The 23,778-nt window shown below is 35.4% G+C and overlaps 1 protein-coding gene across 2 annotated transcripts in view; it reads right to left on the reverse strand.

Annotated features, from left to right (window-relative positions):
- Nucleotides 1–246: 246 nt before the first annotated feature.
- Cul4b (cullin 4B) overlaps nt 247–23,778 on the reverse strand; it is a 109,391-nt gene continuing 85,859 nt past the window's right edge. The window contains exons 6-23 of one of the 2 annotated variants that reach the window (XM_055612183.1): nt 18,147–18,250; nt 17,406–17,475; nt 15,875–15,948; nt 14,881–15,043; nt 14,628–14,717; nt 14,236–14,318; nt 13,445–13,512; nt 12,038–12,156; nt 11,014–11,206; nt 9,266–9,370; nt 8,565–8,675; nt 7,540–7,631; nt 6,249–6,356; nt 5,177–5,290; nt 4,256–4,361; nt 3,383–3,555; nt 1,123–1,275; nt 247–724 (exon numbers count right to left, since the gene is read on the reverse strand). In XM_055612183.1, the coding sequence (XP_055468158.1) occupies nt 629–724; nt 1,123–1,275; nt 3,383–3,555; nt 4,256–4,361; nt 5,177–5,290; nt 6,249–6,356; nt 7,540–7,631; nt 8,565–8,675; nt 9,266–9,370; nt 11,014–11,206; nt 12,038–12,156; nt 13,445–13,512; nt 14,236–14,318; nt 14,628–14,717; nt 14,881–15,043; nt 15,875–15,948; nt 17,406–17,475; nt 18,147–18,250 (2,022 nt within the window). In that variant the 3' untranslated portion in view covers nt 247–628. The remainder of the gene's footprint in view (nt 725–1,122; nt 1,276–3,382; nt 3,556–4,255; nt 4,362–5,176; nt 5,291–6,248; nt 6,357–7,539; nt 7,632–8,564; nt 8,676–9,265; nt 9,371–11,013; nt 11,207–12,037; nt 12,157–13,444; nt 13,513–14,235; nt 14,319–14,627; nt 14,718–14,880; nt 15,044–15,874; nt 15,949–17,405; nt 17,476–18,146; nt 18,251–23,778) is intronic. The other variant, XM_055612182.1, reaches the window with a different exon arrangement.

Genomic DNA, 23,778 nt, shown 5'->3' on the forward strand with positions numbered 1-23,778 from the left:
ACTCATAAATGGAAACCTTTAGGATATGAATTAATATGGGATTATGGAAGTAACTGTCACCCTAATTGAAAAACTTGTTTCCAAATAAAGTTTTAACCATCCACTTCAGTGTAATAGAATGCCAACAGCAATGACAACTGATTTTTCTTTTCAAGGGAAACCACAAAATGGGTGAAGAACCAGGGTGGTTTTTCTATTTGATAAATACATCCAGAACTCTGTACAGTGAATAAAATTTGCATGCAGTTTAAGTATTTTTAAATGATTTTATGCAAATAAACCTTTGCTTTATTGATGATGTATAAGACTCCCCTCCCTTTTTAATGGCCATAGGGATCTCTTCCCCAGTTCCAAAAGAAATCATAAAGACTGGGTACTTTCTTAAAGAGTATTCTACACATCATACTAAATAACATGCAAAGAGTTCAACAACATTCTTCTTAAAAGTTAAGTATTACTCTTTAAAACGAGCATGTTAACCACTGAGAAAAGTCCACGCAACTATTTCCATTACACTGCTTCATTTGGTCATCGGAAGTATAAAAGACGTCAAATAACATGAGATTCAACAAGTTAGTTTATCCAATGGCTATGGCATTATGACAATGTTCCAAGGACAACCAACATTCTATGCAATATAGTTGTACTGATTTGGATTTTCTTTATCTCTTTCCATGTAGTCCCGGTCAATTAGGGATTCTATTCTCTTCTTTAAATCAGCAGGCTGTAAGAGAAAACATATGTTTAATGCAAAGCTCATAATCATCAGCATAAGCCCATCCACCAACATCCCATTAAAAAAAGAGAGAGAGAGAGAGAGAACATAGCCTAGAAGGGATAGCACAAAGGCAGATCTCTGTGAGTTTAAGTCTTGCCTGGTCTACACAGTGAGTTCCGGGCCAGCCAGAGTGGCATGGAAAGAGCCTTTCTCAAAATTAAATTAAATTAAATATAGCTGGAGCATTGTAGCATACTTCTAAAATCCAAGCAAGTAGGAGGCCAGAGGCAAGAGGACTGAGAGTAAGATGTACTTGGGGTACAAAGTAAGACTCTGTCTCAAACAATCTAATGTGTTCCTTTTCATTTGTAACAAGTCTAGAATGGAGACACAGAAACACCTACTTTTACTGGAAATTTTAGCTGATTGTAGACTTCTGAAACAAGAAGATTGTGGCTAAGTGTTTTTCTCATCTTCATAATTCGGACAATCGCAGCATCAATTTGGTACTGTCTATCTTGAAATACTCTTTCTGTAGTGCTTGCTTGTTCTTCAACCTAAAAAAGTTTTCAGATGAAGTCAGTCTTACTTATTAACACACACTATATATTAGGGACCTAACAATGTTACTGTTCTGAAGGCACTGACTTGTCTAAATGGAACTTTAGATATAAGAGAGAAAAAAAAAACTTGAAAATAGCTCCTTTCTGTTCTAATCATACTGTCCTGTACCAATTAAAGCAATGTAATGCTGGTTAAGTGAAAATAACAACTTTGGGGACTGAGGAGTTACTCAGTTGTTCAAACTGTTTGCCCTTCAAGTATGAGGACATGATTTTTAAATTCAGATTTTTGTGAACTCACATAAAAACAGATTCCTGGAATTCAATGGCTAGCCAGTATAGCCTAATTAGTGAGTTCTAGGCAAGTAAGAGACCACATCAAGAAACAATGTGAACAGCTCCAAAAGAATGGCACCAGAGACTGTCCTTTGGCCTTCCCTAAAATTTAAAAATACTCATATTAATTGATCTAAAAATGTACTTCCATGAATTCATTTTTTTTTAATTTTTAAAAATTTTTATTTCATGTGCATTGGTATTTTGCTTGCATAGATGTGTGAGGGTGACAGATCCTCTAGAACTGTAGTTACAGCCAGTTGTAAGCTTCTATGTGGGTGCCGAGACTTGAAACTGGGTCCTCTGGAAGAACAGCCTGTGTTCTTAATCTTTCTGAGTCATGACTCTACCTCCCATGAATTCATCTTAAGGAAAATAGCAGAGAGATTAAGATTTAAGTTTGTTATAGAGCTATGTAGCACTCTTGTTGAATTTTAAAATGTGTGTGTATAGGGACATGAATTTTGTGGGTATGGTTGAGGACATCAGAGGACAACTTTGAGCATCAGGGCTCAGTTGCCTTTCATTTTTTGTTTGAGGTGGGGTCTCTTATCCAGCTTGGAACTTTGTCCTGTAGGCCAGCTGCCTGGTCATGGGCCTCCAAGGATCTACTTTACTTCAACTCCTACCTCCCCTCTCTGAGATTACAGAAATGAGACTCTAATTTCAAAAACAAGAAAAGAAAAAAATTCTATATAGCCCTCAACAGATGAATGTTTAACAAAAGCAAGGTACATACTTTCAATAGAAATGTATTCAGCTGTAAAGAAGAATAAAATGATGTAATCTGCAGGAGAATGAATGATAATGGAGATCATCATATTAAATAAAATAAACCAGACATAAGACTAATACCCACTTTCTTTCACATGTAGAATCTACACTGAAATATACACACACACACATATTCATGAATATATAGACACTAATGTAGAAATGAAATTAGTATGGGAAAATGGAAAAGGCAAAAGAAAATAGCTCAATTTCTCTCATACATGAAATCTGGATTTAATTAGATATGTAGTATGGGTCTGTGTGTGTGTGTTTGTGTGCACGCAAGCACGCACATGTGAAAGAAAGAAAGGTACGAAAGCAGGACAACTATTTGGGAGAAAGAAAGAGAGCAAGAGGAAGGTAGTGAGGAACTGAATGAGCAAGGAACACCACATTGTAAGGAACTGCCACAATTAAAATAAGGAAGAAGAAAACAAAATATAAAATTACATTGATGGGCTAAGGAAATAACTCAATGAGAGGACACAGATGGTTCTGCATTCCATCCCTAGCAATGCAAGAGCCCAAGCAAGCAAAACAAAACAAAAAGAAAAAAAAAAAAACAAACAACCAAACAATAATTTTAATTGTCAAACCTGTTATGTTTACTCAAAAAAAAAAAAAAAAAGAAAAAGAAAAGAAATATAAAAAATATAAAATCAAATACTGAAATATATTTGGTCAGATATAGTCACAGAAAATGTTAAGTGAAATGGCAGCATTAGAAAAATAAACATTCAAGTTTGGGACTGGAAAAACGGTTTAGAAGTTAAGAAGACCTGGGTGACATCCCCAGGATCCCTGTAGCTGTTCACAACCATCTGTAATGTCAGCTCCAGTGGATCCAATTCCCTATTCTCACATGTGGGCCAGATCACATATATGTAGGTAAAACACTCATGCATTTAATATAATTTTTTAATGTGTAAATTTCTACTATAAACACACATAAACCCAATATTGTAGGATTAGGAGAAAATGAAAGGTTTACCGTTTCTTTCATTTGGATTTGATTGATTTTTATCCTGAATAGTTTGTGTTTGAAATCGTCGTTACAAATGAATTTGTCACCGTCTTCAATATCTTTGCCCTTTGGATTTTTAGCCAGAACTCTAGCTTTGCCACAAGCTAGTGACTGCAGTGTTCTCCTTAATTCTCCATCCTCTGAAGAAATAATGGTTAGTTATTTATTTGTCAATAGCTTATAAATGCAAAATAAGTTTCTTAAATAGGTTACTTCATGTCATATATCTGAGTCACTATAGCACAGGCTTCAACTACATTCATCAGTCTACCTATATATCTTACCTATTGAATTTTATAGCTCATCATTCTAAGCTACAACAAAACCTTTGTTTCCTACCCACACTAACCACTCCTATTTCCAAGCCTTTTCTTACATTATTTCCTTTACTTCATATGCCTTCTCCCCAATCAAAATTTGAAGGTCTAACTCAAATTCCACTTACTTACACAATGATTACTTGCTTCGTTTAACTCTTAACACACTTCTTGTTAGCACTACATACTAGTACTTGCTGGTTTAGAAATCATTAAGAATATAGGAGGGGACTAGAGAAACATCTTACCTTTGAGGAATACTTTCTGGTCTTTCAGAGGACCGGAGGTCAGTTCCTAGCACCTACAACAGTGACTAACAACCACCTAACTCAATTTCGAAGGGATACAATGTCCCCTTCTGGCTTCCACAGTTTCCTGCATGTATGTGGTATATATACTCATACAGGTTCATAACATACACATAAAATACATATTTTTTTAAGGATAGAGGACAGCATTATTTCCTTGCATCTCCTAGAGCTATGAACACAAAAGTCTGCTACTTGACAGACACAATACAAACCTATCCCAGTTGCTTGTTTGATCTCTTCTAAACTGAACTCCTCTCCTTCATTAAACATTAGCAGCACCAGGGTTTGAAAAAGAGAGACCTGAAGTTCTTTTTTGCCCTGTTGGAGAAAAATCAGTTTATCCTGTTTTTTAAAACACATGAAAATTTAATCAAAAAGTAATAATCTCTAACAGGAAAACCATTTTTAATTAGTGAGTTAAGAAGCAAAGAAGATTAACATTATCCAAAAACCCTGCTTCAGACGGTAATATATTATGCAGTGCAAGGTTTAGGTGTGATTCTACAGAAAATGGGATAAAGGATTAGTTAGCCTATTAGCAGGTCTTTTATAATCCGTGTTAAAAGAGAACAAAGAAATGACAATAACTCAGCCCAGTATGTCATTAAAGACATTCACTATAAGCTCCAAGAACTTACTACTCTGAATGCATTTTTGAAACAAGGTTTCATGTAGCCCAAGCTAGATTTGCTTTGTAGGCAAATACGTTCTTGAACTCCCAATCTTCCTGTTTCCATCTACCAAATAATAGGATCACAGCCTTGTGCCACTATGCCCTCCTTTCAAATGCATTTTGACTTGATTCAGATCAATCATGAACTACAGAATTTTTTTAAAGATGGACATTATTTGCCTTTAATCTTCACTGTGCTATGATTTCTGATAAGACAGTGTAAACTTGGCATCCACAGGTACAGAAAAAGACTATTGCTTTCAATTTTAGAGAAGGGACAACTCAAATGTTGAAAAGGAGACTATCTTAAGATATACACAAAGCTATAACAAGATATCACTATTGCCATGTAGGTATCAAGGACACACTTATAATAAAGCAGATTAAACCTTCAAACCAAGGGACACAACTTCCATATAAAGACAAAGACAGAACTTAAGTTTGGAGAATATCCACTTACCTCTTTAAACTCGGCTTTTAGCACACAGTGTCCTAAGGTTGACTGCCATTGGAGTTTCCTGCCACTGTGTTTGCCTAAGTAAAATGTCTTGAAAATTTCCTGAAGCTTTACCATCTAAAACAGATGAAACTAGTGTTTTTTATGCTGCACATGCAATACCACCTTGAACATTATTTTTTAAACTTACTTATTGGACTATGCGGTAGGGGTACGTGCATGCCATAGTATGGTAGTGAAGCTCAGAAGACAACTTTCAGGAATGAAGTTCCCTCTTTTCACTATGTAGGCCCAGAGGGCTGAACTCAGAAGTCAAGCTTAGTTGCAGGTGCCTTCAACCCGGGGCCACCTCAATGACCTGCCTCCCTCTCACCACTCTTAAGCCCATCTGAAATAACTTGATAGTTTTCATGACTATGTCCAGAAGAACTCAATTAATTTAATATAAGGTGAAAATCTAACTAGCAAATGTAGCGGCACTTTGTGATCTTTACACACTTGGAACTCTTCTGCCCTATTTAATCATTCCTTCACCTCTGGTGACTTGGGCTTCTACATTCTACTGACTCCTTTCTTTCACTGCTGCTTCTGCCCAAGTTTCTTTTACAGGTTTCTCTTCTTACCATCAGCTCAAAGTGAACCTTTTTAAAAGTTCAAGGTCTGCCCTTTTTCTTTGTCTTCACCATATAGACTATCAGTATCTTTCTTTATTCAACCTTCTAGGTTTTAGTCCTGAGTGGGAAAGTTCCCAAGGCATTAGAGGCTACTCATATATTTGTTACCAACCTTGTCTTCAGGTAAAATTTGGTCAACATGTGACAGCTTGAAAGACTAAGAGGTCATAAACTAAGAAATAGAATAATAATAGAGAAATAGTGCTAAATTTAGAAAACTACCTTTATTAATAATGTCCTCAAGTAGACTTAGAAAAGTAAAAGAATAAAATATTAACACTCATACCTTGCTGCTATGTTTGCTGACATAAGCCTTTAAAAGGCACATATTTTCAAACAAAAAGCAGAAAAAAGGTGTGATTTCTATGCCTATAGCTTAGGTCTGAAACAGTTAATCTTACCTCTGGTGGCAAATGGACTTCCATAGGCACGTATGTTGGCCAGTAACCCATTGTCAGGATATTCACAGTTAATTCAATATTGCCCGGCACATTCTGGTTCTGCATATACTATAAGAAGATTAACACATACACTGAGATTATGAAAGTGTGTATATCATACCATAATACTCACTCATTTAAGAATTGCCTTACTCTAAAAATGTATATGAATACTGACCATCCTAAAAATAACGGCAACTATTAAGAAGACTTGAAATGAAGGCTACACAAAATGCAGCAGAAAAATACACAGGTGGCTGTTTTAATACAGTAGCATACAAAAATTCCATGAAAACATTCTAGGTGTTATTAACTCAATTTTTCATATATAGCTGAGCTGTTAGGGCATCTCTTCTCTATTCTTTTCCCCCAATGCTACCAACTTTAGTCTCCACCTTTGGAGATCCCTACATGAACTGGAACACCTTGAAGCCACTCCCATTCCTCACCCTACCAGCCAACCCAAGTCTGTTTTTCCAAATGTTCTATTCCCTGTTTGAAGATGGTGACCTGAGGTGGGAAAGGGAAAATAAAGGCAAAGGGGAAGGCAGATAAACCTAATTCTTCAACTACTGTAAGATCCAAGATCCAACTGACCCTGAACTTTTCAGTCTTTCAGTTCCATTTACTACCTTCAGTACAGCAGTCAAAAAGTCATTACTGAAACCCTGAAAGAGTATAATCTAATTTGCCATCACTTTTGCCTAGCTGTTGCTCTTTGAGACAGGGTCTCATTATATTGCCCACATATTATTATTTCAGCATCTGAAGCAGCTGGGACTATATTTACACAACTAAATCTAGTTATGTTTTTAAGAAAAAGCAACCCTCTACCTATCTCTTCAAAACTATAGATAACATTCTCATCCCAAATGTCCCCAGAGACATCATATACCAATCTCTGCCCTTAATCACCTCACCTCTCTCTCTATTACAAGTTTGGAACATGCAAATCCCAAACTGATTAGAAAAACCCTGTTCTTACTGTCTAGTACTAACTTTACACTAACTTACAGTAACTTTAGAATAATACATTTTTGTCTTATTCTGGATTTACTTACTAAGACTAAATCCTGAAATAGGTCAAACATACTTATATTTCATTGATAGTATTTGCACTCTACAATACTGTTTAAGTTGCTATGAAGTTTTTGTAACAAAGGTTTCTATTTATCCTCTTAAATACAAATTTCCCCAAAGACATGACTTAAATGTCCTTAAGTTCAAGGAATTAAGTAAGAGTTTAACTCACTTTTACCTGTTTAAACTGAATCATGATGTCTTTGGAAAGCTCCATGTCTTTAAACATCCCTTCAAGCTTACTGGTGAAAGCAGCTCCACATTCTATTAAAGATGTTTACATATTTGTATTTCAAGGTAATACAACAAAGAAAAAAATTTAAATCACAAAATAATATGCAAAACTTACTTGGGCATAAAATATGATCTATAACTATTCGTAAGAATGAAAAGAAATTCTTACCCCATAGTGTGTGCCCTAGTAATTCAGATGTACATTCTCTAACCCTGTGAAACCTTATCCAAATTCAGGAATAATATACTTGAGAAATTTTAATACAAGTAAACAGAAGAATAATTTTTTATCTTTAAAACAAGCTAACAATTTTGGATATCAACAAAAGCTAGGACCCCCATAACCTCACTTACTTTATGGTTTTGTGTGTGTGTGAGGGTTGGGATAAGTGTGCACCCTGCATGTGGAAGCCAGAGATGTTGGCTGTATTGTTCTACCACACTCTACCTTATTCCTTTGACATAGGGTCTCTCATTGAACCTAGAGCTAGGCTGGAGTCTAGGAAGCCCCAAAGATCCTCCTGTCTGTGACCCTCACCCCATCCCCAGCCACTTTTTTGTTTGTTTGTTTGTTTGTTTTTGAGACAGGGTTTCTCTGTGCAGCCTTGGCTACCTTGGATTCACTTTGTAGACCAGGCTGCTGGCCTCAGACTCACAGAGATCTGCCTGCCTCTGCTTCCCCAAGTGCTGAGAGTACAAGCATATGACACCCCACCCGGCTCCACATGGCTTTTTTTTTTAACATGGATGTTAAGGATTCAAACTCACATCCTCATACTTATGCACAAAGAGCTGTTACCCACTGAGCCTCCCCATCTCTGCAGTTCATGTTTTTATCATGTGTATATAAAACGAACGACAAAAGAAGCAACCAATGAAAAGAGTACAATTAATCCAATTTTTTCTCAAATATTAAAAAAAAAAGAAAAACCAAAATGATAAAAGAAAGAACGACAAACATACCATGCTTCAGTTTAGACAGCATTGACTTTTCAGCATCTACTGATGCACTCTTGCCAACTAATAGGCGTTTCGCTAAATCTTTCTTATAGAAGGCCTCAAAAACATCTTTGCCTATATTAAATAAAAACATAATACTCATATGACAAGTAAAGCTCTAACAAAAGTTTCAAAAGTTTAACCACAACATTCAAAGTTATTTAATCTTTATACATTTTATCAAAGTTTATTAAACTCAAGAATACTGAGACATTTCAAAACATCTTTACTATAAAAAATTAATACTGTACTAACTTTTCTTCACAAAAAACTTTTGTACACTGGTACTGTTAGCACCAAACTCAAGAGATTAAAACAAGAAACAAAATCCAGGTTCTTAATAGTGGAAAGGTCAAAACACAAGGCAATTCTTCAACTATTCTTAAAGAATTAAAAATATGCAACAAATAAAATACAACCTGTAGTTCCCAAAGAGTCTTTCCAGGTTATATAAAAGTTTCCAGTTCCTCTAGGAATGCTGTATTGTTTTGTTTTCTGTTTATTTTGAGACAGGGCCTTGCTATATTGCCCTTGTGTTGGCCTGATACTCACTATGTACTCTAAACAGCAGTACTGCCTTGTCTTCCTGAGTTATGGATTGCAGGTGCTAGCACTATGCCTGGTTCAGAGAATGTTTTAATATAAAAGCGGTAATCAGCCCTTACCATAGATAAATCTAAATATAATCATTATTTTATCCAACATTTTCTCAAGTTCTTCATCTGTAGCTTCTTTGTTGCCTGCACGAAGTTTTGAATCCACATACTTAGCTAAAATGGAGAAAAAATATTGTTGTTTAATGACTATGGGTATCAAAAAGGCACGGGCCACTTACACTTACCCAAATAATACTGAATACCAAAAATACTGAATCAGACAGAGAAGCATTGTCTCGAAAAAGAAAAAAAAAACAAAACACCAAAATACCAAGTTAGTATTTCTGCTATATGTAGATGCATTGTATAAAAGTTTCTAATACAAGGGAGATCAAGTTAACTTGTCAGTGTCACAGGGCTAATAAATACCACAATCTAAATGCATTAAATCTGACTCCACACTGAGTATGCTTTCCACTACAATGACATAAAAATAGGGTATGGAAGGGTTGCATGTGTAACTCTGGTAGAATATTTGCCTAGCATATGCAGTGCTCTTGGTTCAAACTCTAGTACTTCAGAGTTTTTTAAAAAAGAAATCAAAGACAGAAAGAAAAAAATGAGGTACAAAAACCAGCTGAGGTGGCACGTGCCTGTAATCCCAGCACTTGGGGAGGCAGAGGCAGGTGGCTCTCTATGAGTTCAAGGCCAGCCTTGTCTACAAAGCAAGTCCAGTACAGCCAAGGTTACACAGAGAAACCCTGTCTCGAAAAACCAAACAAACAAAAAAGAGGTACTGATAGTTCACAGTGGAGGATCAAAGTAGCCCTATGTGGGGGTAGAAAAATTAACCAGAAAACATGTGTATCCTCTAAAGTTTCCATTTTACACAAATAGTATGCATTCTTAAACATTTTCTTTTTAAATAATCAGAAACAATAGAGAACGCACAATTAATAAAACGTTTAAATGTAAATAAAGTCACGTTTCAATCAAATCCAACTCCATCCTTTTGGCAAAGGAGCTAGTTTATTAGGGTATTTGTTCTCCTGACATCAATGAGTACATGTGCGGAAACCATGAGAAGCACTGCAACACACCTGTATACTTTGTGAGCCTGTACTATTAGATTTATTTTTATACTGGACTTTTATTTTCCATCCTGAACTTTTTATCTGTTTCCATTGGTAATTAAATGCTGCCTTTTTCCTGTAGCTCTAAGTGGAGACTTCTAGAAAATAGCATTCTGCCCCATTTCTAAATCATTATAGGCTTGGAAAGCACAGAATCAAGGTTACTCAGTAAAAGTAAATGCTATTCAATGTTCTATCTCACAGAATTTATGTCATGCTTGACATAAAGACTTTGAGAAGCTGTTTAGCATGAAGGACTTTACTATTTTTAATTTTTCATTTTATTTCTATTAATTACAGTTTATTCACTTTGTATCCTAGCTGTAGCCTCCTCCCCCTCTCCTCCCAATCTAACTCCCCCCTTTTTCTCCCATGCCCCTCCCCCGTCCAATGATAGGGGAGGTCCTCCTCCCCTTCGATCTGACCCTAGTTTATCAGGTTTCATCACGGGCTGGCTCTTTGATCACCTCCATCTGAGCGGGGAGTAGCCTTACCAGTCCAGAGAAAGACAAGGACTTTACTTCTTACAACCATGTCCTTAGAGACACATTTCAGACTTGGTATCACTAGCTAAGCAACCTCAAACAAACAAAGAATGGGTATAATATCATTTTACCTGAGTTTATCAATAAAAGAACATGACACAACAACAACAACAACAAAAAAAAAGAATATGAACCATACCTATCAGTTCAGCTGGTTTATTTGGTCTTTTATTAATGAATGTTTCAAATGCTTCTTTCATGGCATTGATAAATTTTTCATTTTTCAGAAAGCAGGTATCAATTATATGGTCAACTTTATCTTTAAAGTCCAATAATTCTTGAACCATGGTTTTATCTTTTTCAGGATTAATAACAATAGTACTTCCAAAAGCCTAAAAATGAAAATGGTCTGTTTTATAGTAATTGATATATATAATGAAAAATACCACATCATATTCTAAGTTGGCACATGTCCTAACAATCATATGTACTTAACAGCCATACAATGGTACAGCTGTCTCTGAAGAAAAAGAAAACCCTAAACAGATAGTGTTCATTCATAAACACACGCAAAAAAAAAAAAAAAAAAAAAAAAAAAAAAAAAAAAAAAAAAAAAAAAGGAATTACTGTTGGGTACATGATATCCTAATGGGGTGTTACTAGAAGACTCTAGGAACTTTTTCTTATTGTTAAGGAAGTCAGATCTGTACTTTTAAAGATAACAATGTGGAGAGGGAGGGAGGCAAAATGAAGGAGGGAAGAAGGAAGGGTTTGTGGTTCAAAATTGTAAGAATAGGTCCTACAATTTATCTTAACCAAATGGCTGCAGATTGTGAACAATCCTTTAACTTCCCATACTCTGTGATTTAAGTCTGATTTAAGGCCTAATATTCTATGCAGCTAATGTTCTCAAGGTGACATTTCAAAATTTTCAGTTTTTAAAAAAATTCCTTTACAGGGTGCTGTGGTGCACACCTGTAATCCCAGCACTCAGAAAGGCAGAGGCATCTGGATCTCTGTGAGTTTGAGGACACCTGGTCTACAAAGAAAATACAGGACAGCCAAGGTTACTCAGAGAAACCCTGTCTCAACAAAAACAAAAAAAAACAAACAAAAATTCCTTCCTTAAAAAATTTTCAATCTAGTAAGAAATGCTTTTTGATCCTCTTGGTATATAGATTACAAAACATACAAGATAAAAGTCAACAGGAAACTGGTAATACCTTGATATACTCAATCCACTGCTGTAAGAGAACCTGCACTCCACCTCGAACTCTACTGAAGAGCTGATACAGAAGAGACAAATCTTGAATTCGGTTTTCATCAAGGAGGTTATTTAAACCTGGTTTGAAATATTTTGGTATTAAAATATGAGAATCAAAAAGTGAATAGAATTGCCATGCATTTAATAAAAATATAAGTTGAAATTAACTATTGTGATACTGGTCTAAACTATAACTAGAATTTATGTGAGTATAATTCAGGTAATCCTGTAAGACCATTAAGGTTTAGAAGTTCTTGGCTTTACATGTTAAGAATAAAACAACAGCAACATCATCAACAACAACAAAATACACACACACACCCTACAACAACATCCCCCACCTCCACAAAAACAACACACATACACCCCAGTTTGAAATACAAGGAATACTTACAATAAAAAACACACACATACACCTCAGTTTGAAATACAAGTAATACCTACCTTCTTTTACTATGCCCTTTCCTAAAAAAAAAAAAATTCCCATTGTTTCTATATTTTTGTTTGTTTTTTAGTACTGAAGATGAACTCAGGGCAACGCACATATACTAAAATGCTCTATCGCTGACCCACTCCAGGCCAATTTCCTTACTGGTGTGTATTAGTAGGCCTCTCCTCTCAGTTCCACTTTCAGCCAGGAAACTGGCAACTACAGAAAAATTTAATTGACAATGAACTTGGGAAAGACTTGTCAGTCTTCAGAAATGAACCACATGCTTATCAAGTTTAAGTCTATCACATGTTTTTGGTCAAGTTGTTGTCAAAAATGACTTTAAGAACTAAAATTTAAAACTGCTACACACAAAAATAATCCACAAAACATTTTACATTTTCCTTTATTTCTGATGGTTCTATGATGCACTATTACCAGTGCAATCTTTTCATTCTTAATCCTAAGTGGCCAACAAGGCAAATAGTTCTGAAAGCGTACTCCTACAACTGATCAAGACTATGGGGGCACATGTTATAAATAATATTCATTTAAATCTTCTGAACTTTCTGAGCAGATGTAGTGGTAACCAGTTTTTATGTGTATAAGTGTTTTTTTTCTACATGTATGTGTACTGTGTGCATGCCTGGTACCCAAAGAAGCTAGAAGAGAGTATTGGATCCCCTGAAACTGAAATTATAGATGGTTGTGAGCTGCCATGTGGGTGCGAGGAATTGAACTTGAGTGCTCTGTAGGAGCAACAAATGCCCTTAACCACTGAGCTATCTCTCTAGCCCTGGGAATCTCTTATTAAGAAACTGAAAATTGGGGAGGGATCGGGAGGGGAGGAGGGAGGGGCTTATGGGGGGATACAAAATAAAGTGTAATTAATAAAAAATTTAAAAAAGTAAAAAAAAAAAAGAAACTGCAAATTACCTTTCTGAAGAATTGATGTTAAGTGTTCACCTAGAAGTTGTTTTTCAACAGAAGCAATTAGTGACTTCCTAAAAGGGAGGAAAGAGAATTATTAACATCTGACCATCTTAAAATTTACAGCCATTGGTGAAAACAAACCAAATACCTTATTTTACATTATTTTTGCCATTTCTATTCAATGTGTCAACTTAAAATAATGCTCCAGATTTATTCTACATTATGCCTAGAGGGAAAAAATAATGTGCCTTTCAGAATTTGCTCAAAGCAATCATCTCCATGGTCTTGCTGTGCCTAGCTTTGTCCAAGTTTTTCTTTTTACTAAGAAGGTGATCTATGCTGCTTAATGGGAACAATTGGTTGGTAAGATTAATAAAGTACAGAAGCAGTTTCTCTCTGAACACCCACTCACTGAATTTTAATCAGTCTAAAGATTTTAAAGGCTGGGCATGGTGGTACTTGCCTGTAATTCCAGAACTTAGGAGGTTGGCATGGAAAACCCTGAGTTCCAGGGCAACCAGGGTTTTAGTAAAACTCTGCCTCAAAATCACCAAAAGAGTTTTAAAATTCTCATTAGCCTCTAATACGATTTTAAAATGATATACTAAACACACAACCAACCAATAATCAAATCCCTGACTAAATCTAATTAGTTAGGGAAGATAATAACTTGAAGCACACATTATTAAAAAAAGGTTAGACAAAATCATACTTGAAAATTGTTACATGTTTTAAATGCCTAAAGCACTTTACTAACAGTTTTAAGACTATTAGGCTGAGCATGTAATACTTACTGAGTAGTCTGATCTAAGTAAGTAATAAGTCTGTCTGCTTCTTCTTCTAGGCGTTTATTAACATGATGAAGATACTCAGGAACCTACAAAGATAGTTTTTATATTATTGTTTTCCTCCCCTTAAAGCATTCAGAAAATGCCAAGTCCAAAAGATCCGGGAAACAGCCCCGTCAAATGTGACAAACAGGGTAGAATCATATGTAAAATTAGAGGTAGAGTTTATGATCCAGAATTCTGGCCTTTAAGAAGAGAGAAAAGAAAGGAGCACTTAAGTGAGAGAAGAAAGAGCATTACAATGCTGGGAATATAAATACAAAAAGGGAAGTTGGTGTTCTATAATGTAATGTCTATTGTAAGAGACAGTGTATTTATTAATCATGATTTTTAAATACCTCTCTTTCTTGCATTAACTTCTGACCTTCAGCTGCATAAAGACGGTTAGTTTCTTCCAAAAATCGTTGTTCAAAAGAGTCTTGGTAAATCTAGGAGGAGGGAAAAAAGTATTTGTTTATTCATTAAAATATTTACTGAATGACTTCCATTTGAACTCTGTTTGAATAGCACTCTGACTGTGAAATTCAAACATCAGACTAGGAACAGTAATCAGATTTGAAGGTAGTGCAGTGAGTATTAAGTGTAACTTACTTGCAAATCAGACAGCATACTTAAAAGGCTTCGAAGTAAAGTTCTATCAATTGCTTCGCCATTCCGTTCTCTCTCAATCAGGAGAAGGATGCCATCAATTGTTTTTGTTTGGACTTTTTGATCACTTATAATATGAGCCCTAAATAACTCTAATCCCATGTCCCTAAAATTAAAAAACAACAACAACAAAACTGTCATCTGGACTGGCAATATCATGTGTGAACAGGTTGAGTTAACTTATCACATGTTAACTGGGGCCTCAGACTTTGAAGCACTGATTATAAAAGCATAAAATCCACATTCAATTTTAAATAACATTATTAGATTAAAGCAGATTGGAAATGCATTTTGTCTTTAATGAAGACTGAAGCTAAATTTCTGGCTTCCTCCATAACTAGGTTTTATTGCCTTTTTTTCTCTCAAGGGTATTTTTTTCTTAGTCAAATCAAAAATAAAATTAGTTCAAAGACATAAAATAATTTCCACTATACTGGTATTGAAAACCTTTTTGGCTATTTATTAACTGGTTTCAGAACTCTAAAATCAGTGAATTTCAATCATTACTCTAGGTATATGCTAAGCACCTGGTAAGGGACAAATTCATTATACTATTTTATTTTCATGAACAGACTATAGTTACAAGAAAAGAGGTTAAACTTTATTATTCAGCAGCAATAAGATTCATGCATGGAAATTATTGAGTAAACTTTAATCTTCATAACTAACAAAGAAATGTCTCCATACACTATATGGGGAAGTTAGCTATCTGCCATATTAGACCATAGTATTTATGTCTTCATGCACGATGGGGAAAGTTAGCTATCTGCTGTATTAGAGCAGGCCAAAAAAAAATGAAAACACACACACACACATACTAACCGCTAGAACCCAAATGTGAAATTTTAGGAGAACAGTCTGATTACAGCTTGTTCTCTTTTGTTATAATAAACACTATGACAAAACAATTTTTTTCATAAATTTCTGGTATCCTTACCAAATGGAGGGTAGCATTGAATTCTGAAGAACATAAGTTCTATCCAGAAACAAAAAAATGCTCCTGATCATTATCTGTCAAATAAAAAGAAAAAAAAAATCAAGCAATTTCTGTATATTTGAACTGCAGCATTAGCTCTTAATAAATTAAGAATTTGAAAGATTTTATACTAAATAGACTACTAAGATCCAACATGCAAATAAATACAACTAGCTGAGAATATGTGCTATAGATTTATCTTTAAACTATACTAATTCTTTTGATTTCTACAGGACAGAGAATTAAGATGTTCCTTTGATGCCTTTGCTACTTAATACTTAAGTAACTGAGAAGGAAAACAGGAGGCAGACATGGTTATATGCCTATAATCCCAGAACTCAAGAGGCCAAGTAAAGGTAGGAGGATCTTGAGTTTCAGGATAGTGTGTGCTATATAGTTAAGTTCTAGGCCAGCCTGTGCTACACAGTGAGATCCTGTCTCAGAAAACAAAACAAAAACAACAACAACAACAAAAACAACAGGAAAAACAAGGTATACTTTGTTTTTTCTTAGCAGCAAGGAGAGGGAATAAAACTGCCTTAAACTGTATCCATGGCATTTAGGGGATTGTGAAGTGGATTTAAAGATCTCTATTTGCATTAATATAAATGAATAAACTAATGCCAGGCTAGGGAAGAAGAGAAAATTTATTACCTAAACTAAAACACCAACTTTCACAAGTAATTAAATAATATATGAAGATGTTGCCTATAAGACTGATAGAGGAAGATGCAACTTTAATGAAAAATAATTTTGGGTCAATAAATAATTCAGCTAAAAATATAAAGGAAGTCAGGTGTGACAGCTGATGCATGTAATCCCCAGCACACTGGAGGCTGAGGCAGGGGAATTGCCATCAATCTGAGGCTAGAAACTACAGAGTAAGCTCAAGCTAGTCTGGATACAGAGTGAGAAAAACTCAATCTCAAAACAAAAACAAGACTCTAAAGTGAAAATAATTCTTAAAATCAGGTTTAACTACACTCAAATACCTACAATTTACAGTTTTAAAAGACAAAAATTCAGCCAAAATTAGTTTCCAATTTAGAAAAAGAATAATTATAAAGAGCCCCCATATTACAAAACTTTTGTTCTTAAGTATTGTGTAATAATTACACAAGACAATGGGTTTCATTATACCACTTTCATATATGTATATTGCATCATTTCATTTGTTTCATTATACCATTTTCATAGATGTATAGTAAAAAGCTGTTATTTTATTCACCTATCTCTTTTGTAACAAGGCAGCTCAGACTGGCCTAGAATGTATAATACTTTGGTCTCAGCCTCCCAAGTGCTGGAACTCCAACTGACTATAAAATTTTGTTGCTGTTACTATACAATGCTCAGGATGCAACCTAGAGTATCACTCAAGGTAAGCTACTGCTTCATCACTCAGCTATACACTGATTCCTTCAACACAGCTGTCAAAATATTCTAGAACTTGAACTTTTTCGAAATGAAGTATATAGTGCTATGTCCAACTTACCATTTGTCTACAATGATTTTGCCAGCATTTATCAATCTTTTTTAGAAAAAGAACACTATCCAATGAATCCATGAGACAGATGTTAAGGATATTTTAAAGTGTTTCATATAAGTAATAGATGTAATATAAAAACATACTTGTCTTAAATACAGAATATCCCATATGCTAAATGAAATTAAATAGGAATTATACAACATACTTCTATTTTCTAAACTTCAGAAATAATTATATCTCCCTTAAACTACCTTTAAATAGTGTTAAACATAACTGAGCATTATGTTTTTCTCCTTAAGATTTCCCTCAATGGAAATCTGCCAGGACAAAAGGTTAAGAGGAAAGTTTTACTTAAACAAATACCACACATGTAGATTTTGACTAATTAAAACTGAACAGTTTCAAACTTTGTTCTTTCCTTTTTAGAAATAACAAGATGGAAATAAATCTAACACCACAGGCATTCCATTTCAAATTAAGCTCACAAATGAGAGATAAATAGTAAAGAAAAAAACAAAATTAAGGTATTTTATTTTGAGGGGCTGGAGAGGTTAAGTGGTTAAGAGTATGGATGCTCTTCAAGAGGTTCTGAGTTCAATTCCCAGCAACCACATGGTGGCTCACAAGCATATACAATGGGATCTAATGCCCTCTTCTGCCATGCAGACATACATACACATAAAGTATTCACAGACATAAATATATAAACAAATCTTTAAAAAGGTATTTTGTTTTGAAAAAAGATATTCTCTGAATTGATTAATCTGTGCTTTGATGTGATCTTCACAGATCTGTCTCAGCTGCTTATACAAATTAGCAGAAATCTTGTAAGAACAAAGATTTTCTACAGCCTGCAAGACAAAACATATAATTTGTTAAGATAGGATAGAGTGGGAAGAGGGGAGTCTTAATTATCACAAGAAGTTATTATTTTGTTATATGCTGTATCAGCTCGTTGAAAATAACCTATTTGTCAATTAAAAAAATGGCAACAACCCAGGAGACTGAGGCAGGAAGATCAGATGTTTGAAGCTAGCCTGGAAAACCTTAGTCTCACACACATACATACAACATACAGCCTCTAAAACAGCTACAAAGTAAAACAAGAAAAAATACTGCTGGGGGTGGTGAGTACCCCTGTAATCCCAGCACTCTGGGATGCAGAGGCAGGTGGATCTCTGGAGTTCCAGCCAGCCTGCTCTACAAAGTGAGTCCAGGAAAGCCAATGCTACACAGAGAAACCCTGTCTTAAAAAAGGAAAAAAGAAAAATACCAATGTGGGTGAATAACTTCTTCATTACCTCTGTACTACTGAAAAAAGTCCACATTTGTATCTTTATGATATACTATACTTTTGTTTAGGCTATACTAAAGGTTAAGTATAAAGGGAAACATGCAAAGTTCTACCCTGTGAAGATACTCAATTCAGAGTACATACAAAAGCTCTCATTGCAAATGATATTATTTTTCATAAGCAGAATGCTATTAAGTTTAAAAATAATCTTGCCTGTTTTTTATGTATGAGATGGGCCATGAAAAACTACAACTCAATTAAAACTTATTTATAGTTCATTGGATTTTCCTGAATACAAAAAGTGAAAATTATTGCTTCCAGTATTAAAATTAGTGTGGTATAAGTAAACACTATGAAATTCTCTAATGTTTCAGTTTATAAATAGTTGAATATAGGGGTTACAAGTTGGGCTTACAAAGTGAATAAACTGTAATCAATAAAAAAATAAAGTAATTAAAAGAAAAACAAGTTGGGCTTAGAAGAACACTTGACTAAAGAGCTTGAGGCCCATATTCCATATTATGAACAACAAAATGAATGCATTTTTACTTCATTAGAGTACTTGAATGTATTCTCAAAAATTAACAGGATAAGTTCACATTTTGTGTTTCTAATTGTATCAAAAGCCTTTCAAGTTTAAAACAACAGGCATGGTAACAAGTATGTTAATCCATAATTGGCAATGGCTCAAATGTAACACCAAGATTCCTATCTCACCACAAGATAAAAATTCCATTAAAAGGGACTGGGGGGTGTCCAAGTTCTGTTGGTCAGACTGTAATTTTGTAAATATGTAGCTGGATGTCACATTGCTAGAATTCAGTCCAGTGCTAGAATTCAGTCCAGTGATCACATTTTTAATAAATAAAGCTTTAAAAGGAGCCTACTTATTCCACTGGAGGAAAACCATCAAGCCTCAACAGGAGACGGTAGACCAATCAGATTTAACAGCCATGGAGAAATAGGAACACTGAGTCTCCCCTGAAAAAGACAGTTACAGACCACGTAATCTGGAGTTAGGTCACAAATGCCTAAAGTTGCACTTGTTTCATGTACTCCCCTACTCATACAGGTCCTAGGTAGGGTGTCTTCCTTCTTCCATTATAATACTTCTTGTTACTCTATCTGTGGTCTTTTTGAACGGCTGACTCATTTCATCAAGCATTTCTCATTTCCTGCTTAGGCTGTCAATATGACATAAACTTCATCTTTTCTACTTTCCCTACTTCTGATACTTCAATAAATTCTATTTCCTCTTATGTTCTCTTTTATCTCATAAAAGTTCTTGACACATCTATTTATCATCTCACATAGGATACCTACCACATTTTCTGTTACTTTTCAACTAGGTACTACTTCTTCCAAATAAGGTAACTCCTTTCATTGCCACAGATTTGCCTAATGCTTCTCTACCCATCACACTACACTGACTTGTCACTAAATCAGTACTCTTTCTTTTTATGTGTATATCCTGTCTCCTTAACTTTACTTAATGACAGAGTGATCACAGCCATAAGCTGATACTTTGAGTTTCAAAATGTGAGTGTTTATAATATACCCTGCATATTAGAAAGGACTTTTATTAGAATGAAAAACATGAGGAGAAAATTAGAGTGTGAGCTAAGTATTGTTACAGGCATAATCAGAGAGATACAACTACCTATCACAGCCCTTCGAAAGGGAAGTTAGGAGAAGTCTGCAAGTCTCCCCAAAGACCCAGAGTGAAATGGGTAGAGTGCTAATGAGAATGAGAAACAACAACAACAAAAATGAAGCTGAGCTTTACATATAGCCTCATCTATGCTTAGCTGAAAGGTGGTAGAGTAGACTATAGCTAGTACAGCTCAGTGGTAGACTATTTGTTTAGCATGAGTGAGGTCCTGGGTTCACAATCTAGTAAAAGATGGTGTGTAAACACAGGGTCTTAAAGCTTTTGAAGGTAGTCAGGCATAAAATGCAAACATTTAGCAAGCTTTTAACCCTTATTCTTCCAAATCCCAGGCCTGATCCTACAAAACCCATATATCACATTAAAAACACAAAACCCACCCTAACAACTTGTTTGGGGGAAAAAAAATATATGAACAGAAAATGGAATGTAAATGTTTCATTAACAAAAACAATAAGATAAAGAATTCTTACCAAGGTGCTAAACTCTCATAGGCATACTATGACAGTTAGGTATTATTTTTCAAACTTATTTTTCTGTTTTTGAGACAGGGTTTTTCTTTGTAGCCCTGGTTGTCCTAGAACTCACTCTGTAGACCAGGCTGGCCTCGAACTCAAGAGATCCACCTGCCCTCTGCCTTCTCAAGTTCTGGGATTAAAGGTGTGTGTAACCACCACCCAGCTTATTTTTCAAACTTTTATATTTAAAAAAGGAAAACAAAAAATAAAATAAAGAAAGGAGGGGCTGGAGAGATGGCTCAGAGGTTAAGAGCACTGCCTGTTCTTTCAAAGGTCCTGAGTTCAATTCCCAGCAACCACATGGTGGCTCATTACCATCTCTGATCTGGTGCCCTCTTCTGGCTTGCAGGCATACATGTAGGCAGAACATTGTATAAATAATAAATAAATATTAAAAAGAAAAAAGAAAGGAAAGCAAGTGGCTGGTTAGGTAACTCAGGGAGTAAAAGGCATTTGCCAAGCATGAGGATGAGAGTTTCACTGATGAACTGACAAGGTTCCTCTGACCTCTAGAAGCATTCTGTGGCATGTGTCTCTTCCTCCCCCATTACACAGGGAAGCACACATAAATTAAAAAATAAATATTTTTTTTTTAAAAAGAGCTGGTTGTGGTGGGACATACCACTATGGATAAGTTCAATAAAACAAGGGACAGCTAATGTTGGTGATGATGTGGAATAAGGGAAACAAGCACATGGAAGGCAGAGGTAAGGGGATCTCTAGGAGCTCAAGGACAGTCTGATCTACATAGTAAGTTCAAGGCCAGCTAAAGCTATATATTGAGACCCTGTCTCAAAGAAAAAAGAAAAAAGAAAAAAGAAAAAAGAAAAAAAAGGGAAAGAAAAGAAACTGTGTATGGTAACATATGCTTTTAAGCCCAGCATTCAGGAGTGAGGCAGAAAATATCTTGACTCTAAGGACAGACTTAGCCTCAAAACACACGAACATAACGCAAAAATTCAATAATATATACCAATAAAATGAAGTCCCTGAAACTGACTGGATTTACTAGGCCCCTCTCTGACAGAATGCATAATAAAAGCTGAAAATCCCTGACACAGAGAAAAGCTTAGCTACAAGGAAGACTCTGAAACCAAAATAGCTTCTTGGATGGGGTTTAGACAAACTGAGGTACCTGAAAAAGACAGTCTCCAACCCGTTCAGCTGCCTGCAGGGTATTTGTGTTCCATGTTCCCAGCTTTGTGAGCTCTCTATTACCCAGGCTGGGTGGGCTTTAGTGATAAAGCTATCTTTGAGGCATTTCTGTTCCTGTAAGTAACCCCTCACTCAAACCCCAATAAAACTCATTGGTTCACCAAGTTGGACTTTGATGGTATCCAAACTTTGGTCTATCATGGGCTCCCCCTTTCTGGGGGTGAGTAGGTGTATATGTGTTTTGCCACTCCCCAGGAAAAGTTTTGTCATTTAATATCATGTAGCAAACAGTGCTTCAATAAGATCAATTATCAAGGATCTTTATTGAGACTGCACACTTTAAAAATGATTAGTGACAGTACTAATGATTCATTTTAAGGAGAAATATGTAACAGAATATGATCTTTTAAGCCATCAATGGACTCAGTCAGATGTGTTGCTCATGTATGTAATCCTAACCTTGAAGCAATTAGACTGCCAGGAGTTCAAAATCATCATAGGCTACACAGAGTTCTAGGGACAGCCTGGGTTAGGAGTCCCTATCTCAAAATAATAAAAGCGGCTGGAGATGGCTCAATGGTTAAGAGTACTTGTTGCTTCTGCAGAGGACCCAAGGTTCCATTCCCAGCACTCACAAGACAACTAACAAATATCTGTTAATGTTTCTGGTATCCGAAGGCACTGTATACATGTGGTATATAGACAAACATGAAGGCACAATACCCAAATACATTAAATTAAAATAAATCTTAAAACACAATAAAAAAAGGACAAACAGGTGACATCCGCTAAACTTTGAGAAACCAATTTGTAGTAATCAAAACTGTTAAAAATTTTAAGTGTTCTCCTATAACTACTGACTGCTTAGGTAACCACATTTTACAACTGATGATAATCTACACTGAGAGAGAGATGCACAGCTTCACTTTCATAGAACTTCAGGTTATTAAGAAAGGTAATTTTAAAATTCAGAAACAATTATCATTAAAGTACTGTTTTGAAAAGACAATAGGCCAGGAACAAATTAATCCCAATACTTGGAATGCAGAGGCAGGTTGATCTCACTGAGGGCAGGTTGGTCTACACAATGCAGTCAAGGGCAGCCAGGTATACACAGTGAGACCCTATTTTAGAAATAAAATTAAAAATAAATAAATTAAAGTGATGGGTATGGTGGCACCCACCTTGAATCTCAGAACTCAGGAGGCAGAGGCAGGTGGATCTCTGTGAGTTTGAGGCCAGCTTGCTCTACAAATCGAGTCCAGAACAAATAGAGATACTCTACAGAGAAACCTTGCCTAAAACAAACAAATAAGTCGAGTGTGATAGCAGGCAAAGGCAGACAGATGTTTATGAATTTGAGGCTACCCAACTCTACACAGTGAATTCCAGGACAGCTAGAGCTATGTGCAGAGGGAACCTATCTGGAAAAAAAAAATCAAATAAAAAAATAATGAAGAAATAAAGAAAAAAATGTGCTTACTGAAAACATTAGAACAATGTGTTATTTTCTAGAAATTAAATTCTCATATCAAAATAATCTTGAGATGAAGGAACATTTACAAAACAAGATTTAAAAATTCTATTTTAGCAGGCTGGAGAGAGGGCTGAGGTTGAGAGCACTGGCTACTCTTGTAGAGGTCCTGAGTTCAATTTCCAGCAACCACATGGTGGCTTACAACCATATTCTGGAGAGCAGGTGTACATGAATGTAGAACACATTATATATATATATATATATAT

This window comes from Psammomys obesus, unplaced genomic scaffold (assembly GCF_907164565.1).
Source record: "Psammomys obesus unplaced genomic scaffold, mPsaObe1.curated_primary_1811, whole genome shotgun sequence".
NCBI classification, from domain to species: domain Eukaryota; kingdom Metazoa; phylum Chordata; class Mammalia; order Rodentia; family Muridae; genus Psammomys; species Psammomys obesus.